An 11462-nucleotide genomic window follows, 5' to 3' on the forward strand; every position below is an offset into this window, starting at 1 on the left:
ATACCAAAGGCCATGGCCAGCCGGCGCGGCCCTCAGCAGGGAGGCAAGACCAAGGAGCCACCTCACCCAGCAGGGAGGGGAGAGAGGACAGAGACTGAGCCCTTGCATGGCGGGATCACCAGGGGCAGGAAAACAGGACTTCCCTGTTCCCTGCCTAGAGCGAGATTGCAGCAAACAGCCTGTGGGTAGCCGCTGTGTAACTCAGACCTGCTGTGGTCATCACAGCTGCTGCCATTCTGGCCCCTCAGCCTAGAGTAAGAGCTCTGGGACCAGAGAGCTGGGGATCAGTGTCTGCCAATCGAAGGCCAAAGCAAGTTCATTATAATACAGTTTCACCTATAACGCGGTAAGACTTTTTGGCTCCCGAGGACAGGGTTATATCGGGGTAGAGGTGTAATAACAATGGGATTCCCCCCATGCAGAAGATATAAAAGGCCCTGGGAATGTCTCCATTTTGTCTTCAGTTCTGGAGGAACTTTCCTACAAACGGAAGCTCTAAACCAGAGGTTCTCAAACTGGGGCTTGTGCAGGGAAAGCCCCTGGCGGGCCGGGCCGGTGTGTTTACCTGCCCCGTCCGCAGGTCTGGCTGATCGTGGCTCCCAGTGGCCGTGGATCGCTGCTCCAGGCCAATGGGAGCTGCTGGAAGCGGCGACCAGTAAGTCCCTTGGCCCATGCTGCTTCCCACAGGCCCCATTGGCCCGGAGCAGCGAACCACGGCCACTGGGAGCCACGATCGGCCAGACTTGCGGGTGGGGCAGGTAAACTCACCAGCCTGGCCCGCCAGGGACTTTCCCTACACAAGCGGCGGCCCCAGTTTGAGAACCACTGAGCTAAACAAAGGACTGAAAGACCCATCCAAGCTGTGGGTGTATTCCCGAGGCTTGACTTTAGCCAGCAGTTTATTACATCTCTGCTACAAGCCTGAACCAAGAACTTTGCCATTACTTTATAGATTCGATTCCTTTAACCAATTTTAACTTTCTTTCTTTCTTTCTTTCTTTCTTTCTTTCTTTCTTTCTTTCTTTCTTTCTTTCAATAAACCTTTAGATTGTAGATACTAAAGGATTGGCATTGGTGTGATTTTTTAGTAAGATTCTAAGTTATTGGCCTGGGTGTGTGGCTGGTCCTTTGGGATCAGAAGAACCTTTTACTGGATGAGATTGGTTGTAAAGAACCATTCATCTCTGAATCCAGTGTTTTTGGTGGTGATATCAGAACTGGAAGGCCTGAGGAAACTGCCTTTATGTTTTCTTGTTACCCAGTGGAGTGAAGCAGAAGTTTACTTTTGTTGCAGGTTTGGTATAGCCTATGGGGGATTAGCAACCAGTCATGGGGAGTCTGCCCTATTTCTCAGGACTTCGTCCTGAATTTAGCATCCTCAGTTGTATCGCACTAAGACAGGCGGTTACAGGAGATGTCGGGTCACAGGGTTGCATTGGGCTGGGATACTCACTGGAGAGCAATAATTCCCTGGACTGGTGAGCGCTGTGTGTCTGGGAGTCTTTCGCTAGGTGAGGCTGCAGGCAGCTCAGAAGGGAGATGATTATTAAAGACTGAGATTCCTATTGGTGATTATATGCCCATTCTTATTGCCATTGCCACTCATGCTGCGCTTCCCATTTATACCTAGATTGTAAACTCACTGGGATAGAGAGAGTCCTTGTGTTCTGTCTTTGTGCAGTGCCTAGCACTCGGGGGTCCTGGTTTGTTTCACACACCTCTCCCAACTGTCCCCCAGACCCACTTGCTGTCCCTGTGAATCTTCCCCAGGCCCAGAGCGCCCCTGCCTCTCCCCTGCAGCTACACACTGACTCCGCTCTGCTGGCTCCCAGCATGAACTGCCGCCGTAGGGTCCTAGTTGCCCCCCCACACTAGTGGCAGGACAGGCTGGCCTTACCCTGCCCTTCCACCTCAGACCCTTCCCTTTTCTGGTGGGACCCTCCACCAGCACAGGGCCCCCCTGCCCACAGTCACCGCTACTGCCCCACACTGGACAAGGGTCAGCCCCACCCCCCACGCCCAGTGAGGCTACAGTGAGGGGCAGCAGCAGGGGAGTAGGTGCACATGTGATGGCAGCCCCCTCACCCCCAGCACCCACAAGAGGGGAGGGGAGGGGGCTTCCTGGACCTGAGAGGGGCCCTAGGAGCAAGTGCAGTGACAGTGGTGCAGGGTGAGTGTGCTGCTGGGGGGAGAAGGGTCCTTCCCCCAGAGCTCACTGCTGCCAGCAGACAGAGGGATGGGGGGAGTCCTCCTCTCTGGCGCCAGCCCCAGGGCAGCCTGTCTGCACCCCAAACTCTTCATCCCCAGCCCTGTCCCACCCCAGAGCCCCCAGCCAGAGCCCCCACACCCGAACCCTCTGCCCTAGCCCTGAACCCTTCCCATACCCCAAACCCCTCATCCCCGGCCCTGCCCCACTCCAGAGCCTGAACCCCCAGCCAGAGCCCTCACACCCCACACCCAAACTCTCTGCCCTAGCCCTGAGACATTCCAACACCCAAACGCCTCATCTCCAGCCCCAGACAGAGCCCGTACCCTCTGCCCCAGCCCTGAGCTCATCCCACATCCCAAACTCCTCATCCCTGGCCCCAGCCAGAGCCCTCATCCTCTGGCACCCTAACCCACTTCCACAGCCTTGAGCCCCCTCCTGCATCATGAAACCCCAAGCCCCACCCCCAGCCCTCACCCCAACCCTCTGCACTAGCTCTGAGCCCACTCTCAAACCCCTCATCCCCAGCCACACCCCACAGTCCTCACCCCTGCACCCCATCCCTCCACACCCCCACCTCCCTCCCAGAGCTTTCACCCCCTCCCTCCACACCTCCATCCCCAAACTCCCTCCCAGATCCTGCACCCCTTACCCTATCCTGCACCCCCACCCCCTGTCCCAGCCTGGAGCCTCCACCCACACACCTCTTCCCACACACCCCCTCCTGCCCCCGAACTCCCTCCCAGAGCCTGCACCCCTCACCCTCTCCTGCATACCCACCACCTGCCCCAGCCTGGTGTCTGCACCCAAACTCCCTCCCAGAGCCTGCACCCCTCCTGCCCCCTAATACCCAGCGCAGGGCCTGCACCCCAGACCTCCCCCCACCCCAAACTCCCTCCCAGAGCCTTAGGCAGGTGGGGGACAGAGTTTGGGGGCGGGGGTTCTGGGCACCACTAAAATTTCTACAAACCTGCCACCCCTGGTCCCAAGGGGGTTTCTGTGATCCAACCGGTCACATATTCCTACTTCTTTTATCCCAGAAAACATAGCACAAAGATCTGGTCAAGCCACCAATTATGATAAAAAAAAAGATGAAGTTATATGATATTCCACTCTATGTTCAAATTCTCTGTTCTGTCCTGAGCACGTGGCAGCCCCATTGCTTGTAGTGCCTCACTCCACTCAGCTGTCGGTGTTTTATAGGACAGGGATCTGTAAAAGCTATGTAGAGGTTGAATAGAATCTAGAAGATGTTGTCGATTTGTAAGAATCAAGTCTGTACTTTTTCAGCAGACTTAACAAACATTTCTTAGTCAACTTCTGGACTGAAGTCTTTGCTTCTTCCAGTACTTTTTCAATGGCTAGCTCTCTGATTGATCCAAATGTAGCTTCTCTTGCTGGACAAAGATCTGCTACTGTTGTAGCAGATGCCTGGATGGCATTGTTTAATGATCAAAGTGGTTTCAACAGTAGACTTATGAGAGAGAGAATGGCAATAGTGTTCTCTGAACATAGTAGCAAAAGAAATCCACCAGCCTCACTACTTAGATCCATCCCATCTCAGTAGATACTTTACTCCAGCTGCAGGGCCAGCTCTACTGTTTTTGCCACCCCAAGCAGTGCCTAACTGCCGCTGCAGAAGGCGGGGGCAGCCCGAGTGCCCCAGAGGCGGCTCTAGGAATTTGGCCACCCCAAGCAGGGCGGCACGCCATGGGGGGCACACTGCCGGTTGCTGGTCCTGTGGCTCAGGGGGACCTCTCGCAGACGTGCCTGCAGAGGGTGCGCTGGTCCCGCGGCTCGGATGGACCATCCGCAGGCATGCCTGCGGGAAGTCCACCCGAGCCGCGGGACCAGCGCACCCTCTGCAGTCATGCCTGTGGGAGGTCTGCTGGTCCTGTGGCTCCGGTGGACCTCCCGCAGGCATGACTGCAGAAGGTCCACCGGAGCCGCCTGCCACCTTCCCGGGAAAATGCTGCCCCACGCGAGCGCTTTGCGCGCTGGGGTCTGGAGCCGGCCCGGCTCGTGTGTTTCCGCGGGCTGAAGACAGAAGCTGCCACTGAATCACCACCGCTGTGGAAGCGCGTGCCCCCTAACGGCATACGGACTGCCCCCGCCGTCAGTGGCAGCTTGGGGGCAAAAACATAGGGACTGCTGCCCCTTGCAGATTGCCGCCCCAAGCACCTGCTGGTGCCTGGAGCCGGCCCTGGATCCAAGACAATCAGGAAGACCCGTCATTACAGAAATAAGGATTGAGATAGATAGATGGGGGGGGTATGGTGATAGATAGATAGAGGGTGTGTATAGGGATAGATAGATAGATAGATAGAGGGGGTGGATGGGGATATATGGAGTGGATGGGGATAGATAGATAGATAGATAGATAGATAGATAGATAGATAGATAGATAGATAGATAGATAGATAGATAGATAGATAGATAGATAGATAGATAGATAGAGGGTGTTTGGGGCTAGATAGATAGATGGGGTGTATAGCGATAGATAGATAGATAGATAGATAGATAGATAGATAGATAGATAGATAGATAGATAGATAGAAAGAGGGTGCATGGGGATAGACAGATATTTGGTACAGGAATGTTAAAATGGTGTCAGAGTTTTCAGACCAGAGGCCCCTTCGCTCTCTTGCACCCAGGACAGGAGAGTTCTGCTTGTGTCGTTGCTGCCGCCATGCGGCAGGCGCGGGAAGTTCCGCAGCTCTGGTTTTTGTATTAGCATCGACAGTGTTAGTGTCACTGTGTGTGAAAAGTGTCTGCCACAGTAATAGCGGGCGGTGTCCTCGGGCTTCAGGCCGGTCATTTGCAGATACAGCTCACTCTTGGAATTGTCCCTGGAGATGGTGAATCGCTCTTGAACAGCTGGGGAATACGACTGGCTCGATCCATCGGGCCTAATCTCAGCCACCCACTCCAGCCCCTTCCCGGGAGCCTGTCGGACCCAATGCATAAGGTATCTGCTGAAAGTAAATCCGGAGGCTTTGCAGGAGAGGCGGAGAGAGTCTCCGGGCTTTTTCACATCCCCTCCGGACTCCACCAGCTGCACCTGGGACCGCACACCTGGGAATAAAGGCACGTTAGAAGTATTGGTATAAAACAATAAGAATTGTATCGTCTCCTGGCTCTGCCATTTAATCAGGAGAACAGAATACCTTCCAAAGCTGATACAATTAAAACAATTGCGATCCAAAGTCTCATTTTGCCTGGTTTGGAGGGGAAAGTTCTCAGGGGACTGGCGGGTGACTTCACAGACCCAGGGGCTGCGGATTGTGTCTTCGGGTGCAGCCTGGGCAGAGAGAGGCACAGATTTAAACGGAAAACTCTACACCCATATTTGCATATCCCCCTCCTTATAAGGACGCCAACTCCTTTCCTTAAGGATGTTCATTTCTTGCTTCAGGGCTCAGAGAGGAGTCAGATCGTCCCTGTCGCTGTGTCTGTGCAGCGCCCAGCACCGTTGAGTTATAAAGGGGGAAAAAGCAACTGCCGGGAATGAGCCCAATCCCCCGGTTATGAAGTTAGCGCCTGATTGTTATCAAATGATACAGTCGTGGGGAAGGGGTCTCCGGCGCCCCCGCCCACAGGAACGTTGGGTCAGTAACTGGGGAGGGGTCGGGTCACAGGGTTGCACTGGGCTGGGACACCCGCTGGGGTGGCGAGTGCAGTGTGACTGGGAGTCTCTCTCTCTCTAGGTGAGCTGCAGGCAGCTCTGAAGGGAGCTCATTATTAGAGATGGAGATTCACACTGGTGATTACGTTCCCTTCCCTGTTCCCGTTTCCACTCGTACCGCACTTCCCATTGATACCTAGGTTGCAAACCCACTGAGGGTAGATAGAGTCCTTGAGTTCTGTCTTTGTACAGCACCTAGCACGCGGAGGCCTTAGTCGGTGATAGGAGGCTTTAGGCGCTAGGACCACAACCACCCCCAACTCCACCACCACCACCACTACTGTGTCCGTTCCCACTCCCCTTCATCCACCTATAGCCACTCACTCACTCCTCTTTCCATTCCCAGCTCGGCTCTGACTCCCGTTCTCTTCAATATCCCCCTGCTCATTCTCACACAGGCTGATGTTCCCGTTAACACTCAGATTCCTGTTTGCGTTCCCATCCCTAGTTATACCCATGTCCAGTCAAACTCCCGTTCCTTTTCTCTTTCCTACTCGTCGCCCCATTCCTGCTCACACTGACATTCCTGTTCCCATCCCTACTCAGATTCCCAGTCCCATTGCTGGGGTAGGAGCCTGGGCATTAGGCCCTGAAGTAATTCTAAGCACTAACAGAATCATGGCAGTGTTTGAATATGCCCATAATAGTGCTACCAATACGTGCAAAAGTCACACCCAGGAAGCAACATGGCCTGTTAGATAGGATGCTACACTGAACCAGAACGGCACGAGGGTGTTTTTTTTCTTTCAGGCGGGGGGGGGGGGGGGGAGAAAGTTGAGGGGTCAAGAATGTGTTCAGGCAGGGGAAGTGGAGCTAGGAGGAGTCTTTATGAACACATTACTCTCTGCAATGAAACATCTATATTCTTATATGGCCTCCTGTGAAATTATCTGTGGGAAACAAAGTAAAATTAAAATGCTGGCTTGTTTCTTTACTCTTCTTCGTACCTAATGGGCTCATAGTAACTTGCAGACCTTGAGCACCATCAGTAGATACATTCTCCTGCACTTGCAGAGGAAGGTTTTTGGCTGAGATCAGGCTGGTTTACTTTCCTTGTGATGCCAGCATATATGCCAGATTTTTGCAGAACTGGGAATAGAGCCTGTGATAAATGAAAGGGGGCGGGGGGCAATGTTCCCCCTAATTTTTAACAGGCCACGTGCGCAAAAAAATTCTTCTGTGCAAATTTTTGAAGCAGAGATCACATTTGTGTGCCATGAGACAAATGCGCCCAAGTGAGTAAAATGCTTGTACATTTAAAGTTTTAATTTGCAATTTGTAATAATAATAGTTTAAATAAAAAATAATTTATTTTATAAATGTCATTTTTAAATGCTTAGAAAAAGGAAATTTAACCATTCTTCATGAAGCAGAAGTTAGTTTTAACCATTACACTTTATGATCTTTTTTTTATAGACAATCATGAGCATATATCAAGCACATATTAATCATGATCATTATCAGTCCATAGGCTTCTGCCCATTGGTGTCCAATTTCAAGTTTCATTCTATACACATGTCTGAAAAGATTTTGATAAACATATAATAAGATGATTTAATAAGTATGTCATTATTTCAATTTATATAGGTTTTCAGATAGAGGCATCATAAGTAAAAAAAGAAAAACAAAAGTTTGTTTTTTAAAGTTAATTTTTTTCTAAAAAATATCAATAAATGCTTATCAGCCAATAATAAGATATGTATTTACAAATGCATTTTAATTTCCTTATTGGTTGAAATGTCAAACTAACCTTACTGTTTTTTCCTGCGATCTTTTTCATTTGCCCATTCAATATAAACTCTGTCCTGATCTATCAGTCCTCCATCCATAAAGCCATGCTCACAGTCTGCACTTGATGCTAGGAATGTTCCTCCAATATCCATCAACTTTGCAAGATTCTGAAACTGTTCCTTCTGGTGAGCAAATGTCACCATATCCGGGAAACTTAAAACCAATTGGCTTTTCATTCTTTCAGCTACTGCAAACTTGAAGTCATTGTACTAACTGACTATAACAATCGCTTCAGCAAGAAAGTCTTTGTATTTTGAACATTGGGATTTGACCTGATGAAGTCCAAAATTGAAGTCACACTTAACTATTGCTGCACAGTCAAAAGTGGACCTCCTGGACTTCATCCTTTGGAAACCTGTCTGCCAAATGTGAACACAAGATGTTTATGAAAGTTATTATGGAGTTGGTATCAATTTCATTATTTTCTTGAGAGCTCATATCTAAGAGAGCCTTAACTTTGTCACTCCATAAGTCTGAATCTCCAAGGTACTGTCTTCTGATCTTGTCCAGTTTACCTTGGGTGTAAGAGGTGTAAGGCCCTGTTTCTGGAGCAGCATGGATAGTGAAGCCAGCACCAACAAAACATTATTCAAAACTTCTAATGTTATTTGGTATTCCATGCTATTCAGTGGCAGTATTTAGAAACTGAATCAGTATCTTTGTCTTGTTCAAAATATTCCAGAAGAGGATTATAGTTGTGAATAATTGCTCAAAGTGCAAAAAGTGCCTGGATAACCAGCGCACTTCATTGAGTGGCCTGAAAGCCACTGATTCACTTTCAGAAGCATCCACTATTTCCTGAAATTTGCATTTTCTCCTGGATGACCGACAGAACACTGTATAGACAGTTCTCATTAAGGTTTTGATGTCTCTTATCAGCTTGACCTCTTTCCATGCATCGGAAATCCCCAAGTCTTCCCGGTGTGGAATGCAATGTTGCTGCACTAAGTGTGGAACATCACGTTTCAGCTGAGCTGCCATGCCATTGAGTTTGCCCAACATCACGGAGGCACCATCAGATATGAACATCACCATTTTCATTAGATCAGGTTGGTGTTTTTTATAAAACTCTTTGATTGCGGACACTATTGAAACAGCATCACATTCTTGCAATTGTAATAGTCCACCAAACAAAGTTTTATAGTCTGCAGAATTTATGGATCTATATTTAAAGTAGAATATCAAGTATCTGTTAATGGATATATCAGTGCTTTCATCAACAGCAAGACTATGAAACATTGCCGATGCTATTTCATGCATGAAGTCATTTTGGACAATGCAGTTGATAATTTCAAGAAATTCAAAAGCATAATTTTTACTTCTCCAGCTCGCTGGTATGTGCTCATTTCCTTATGGTCATGAATATCCTGAACAAAAAGCACTGAGCTGTTCATTTTAATAGCCAACAACACACTGTCAATAAGTACCTTGATTTCTTCTGGGTTTGAGCACTTGCATTCAAGATTAATTTGCCTCCTCTGCTTTTCAGCTGGACTTTCAAGAATCATGCTAAGCAATCTGCTCCGTAAGGAAGGGTTTTTGTTTCTAAGTCTTGTTACACCATCTATATGAGCTTTGCTTGACAGATGACACTTTAAGAAATCCAACTTCCATATGTTGTTCCACATTCTTCCTGTTGAAAATTCTCCTGAATCTCTGGCATCTCGACAATATACACAAACCACTCCATTGTCCTCATCACATGTGAATATTTCACAGAGTTTAACAAGCATTACACTATGTGATTTCGGTGTAACCCTCTCTATAGTCTCATCCAGCCATCCAGATTTAAATGAAGTCGCTGTTCTTTTATGCTTTAGACCGCTAGAAAGTGACATTTTGGGATTGATTTTTTACCAGATTGGTTTATTTAAAATTAATACTTTTAATATATGGCTACTATTTTAATGCGCTGAACAGCGTGACTTGACAAAAGGGACAAACAGGAGATCATTCAGATCAGGATACCGGAAGTTTGTGAGTAGCAAAAAAATGCGGCAAAAAACCGTGGGAAAATGGTAAAACATCCTGAGTAAATGTATGAAGTCCAATGCCCTTGAACGGTTTCAATCACGAAAACAACACTTTGTTCCTTTCTGGGAAATCTTTGCAGTTCCTTACCAACTATGGCCAGGCAATTTGACTGATTCGCATGTACTTGAGTTTGTACACAGGCAAATGAACAGACTACAGGGAGATGTGTGGGTCCCAACCGTCCTGATGTGATCAACATTCCATGTTCAAAATGCTGGTGAGGAGGGGTACGATTCATTGCCCTCCTTATCCTTTCCATCTCTTGCCAGCTAGTAGAATCCGGCTGTGTTGACAGATGGCGGGCGAACAATGTCGAAAGTCACCCATAAATGATATTTCGGCCTGGCTCTGATGTAGTATTTCATTTTTTGTGTGCACTGTGTTTCACCATGTGCGTGGGGTTTTGGATCTGTGCACGCACGCACACATGCACAGTTTAGAGGGAACGGTGCTCTTCAGAGGTTAATATGCAGCTCCTTGCATAGGCACTGACTCCAGGGCTGGAGCTACAGACACCAACTTTCCAATGGGGGGGTGCTCACTGCTTAACCCCCTGCTCTGCCCTGGGCCCTGCCCCCACTCCATCCCTTCCTCCAATGCCCCCCGCCTCTTCCCATGAACGTCCTGTGCCCTCCCCACTCTTTATCCCCTCTCAGAGCCTCCTGCATGTAAAACAGCTGATCACGGCAAGCAGGAGACATGCGGGGGCGGGGTATGTGGAGGGGGGGGCACTGGGAGCTGGGGGGAGCTCATGGCGGGGGCTGATGATGTGTTACTGTGGCTCTTTTGCAATGTACATTGGTAAATTCTGGCTCCTTGTCAGGCTCAGGTTGGTCACCCATGCCTTAGGTGCTTGGACCACAGCCACCCCCAACTCCAACGGTAATAATAAAAATGTCAATATTAGTAATAATAATTTCATTTGGTGGCCCCTAGTTCTTATAATGTGGGAACAGTTAAATAACTTTTCCTTATTCACTTTCTCCACATCACTCATGATTTTATAGACCTCTATCATGTCCCCCCTTAGTCTCCTCTTTTCCAAGCTGAAGAGTCCTAGCCTCTTTAATCTCTCCTCATATGGGACCCATTCCAACCCCTCTAATCATGTTAGTTGTCCTTCTCTGAACCTTTTCTAATGCCAGACCAGTATATCTTTTTTGAGATGAGGGGACCACATAAGAACATAACATAAGAATGGCCGTAACGGGTCAGACCAAAGGTCCATCTAGCCCAGTATCTGTCTACCGACAGTGGCCAATGCCAGGTGCCCCAGAGGTAGTGAACCTAACAGGCACTGATTAAGTGATCTCTCTCCTGCCATCCATCTCCATCCTCTGATGAACAAAGGCTAGGGACCCCATTCTTACCCAGTGTGCACAGTATTGGAGATGTGGGCATTACACATCTATATTTGTATATGCCCGCTGTGAAATGAAGCATGGGGAAGAAAGTGAAATTAAACCACTGGGTTTGTTTACTCTCCTTTGTACCGAATGGGCTCGTTGTTCCTTGCAGCCCTTGAGCGCCACCAGGAGATACATTCTCATGCAGTTGCGGAGGAAGCTTTTGACGGAGGTCAGGTTGGTTTCCTTTCCCTCTGCTGTCTGCACGGTAAATACAGGGCGGGGGTCTCTTCTGGACTCAGGCTGCCAAGTTTTTGCAGAACTGGGATTAGAGCCCAGGTGTCCCAAGAGCAGCCCAGTGGGCCAGCAACTACCCTGCCGTGCCCCCAAATAAACTCTC

The 11462-nt window shown here is 48.9% G+C and overlaps 1 gene segment (V, D, J or C); it reads right to left on the bottom strand.

The window, feature by feature from the left end:
- Positions 1–4805: 4805 nt before the first annotated feature.
- On the bottom strand, positions 4806–5419 carry LOC123347603. The segment is given in 2 exon segments: positions 4806–5281; positions 5374–5419. Coding segments are annotated over 2 exon segments (522 nt in total).
- Positions 5420–11462: the final 6043 nt, after the last annotated feature.

This window comes from Mauremys mutica, chromosome 13, assembly GCF_020497125.1.
Source record: "Mauremys mutica isolate MM-2020 ecotype Southern chromosome 13, ASM2049712v1, whole genome shotgun sequence".
Taxonomy (NCBI): domain Eukaryota; kingdom Metazoa; phylum Chordata; order Testudines; family Geoemydidae; genus Mauremys; species Mauremys mutica.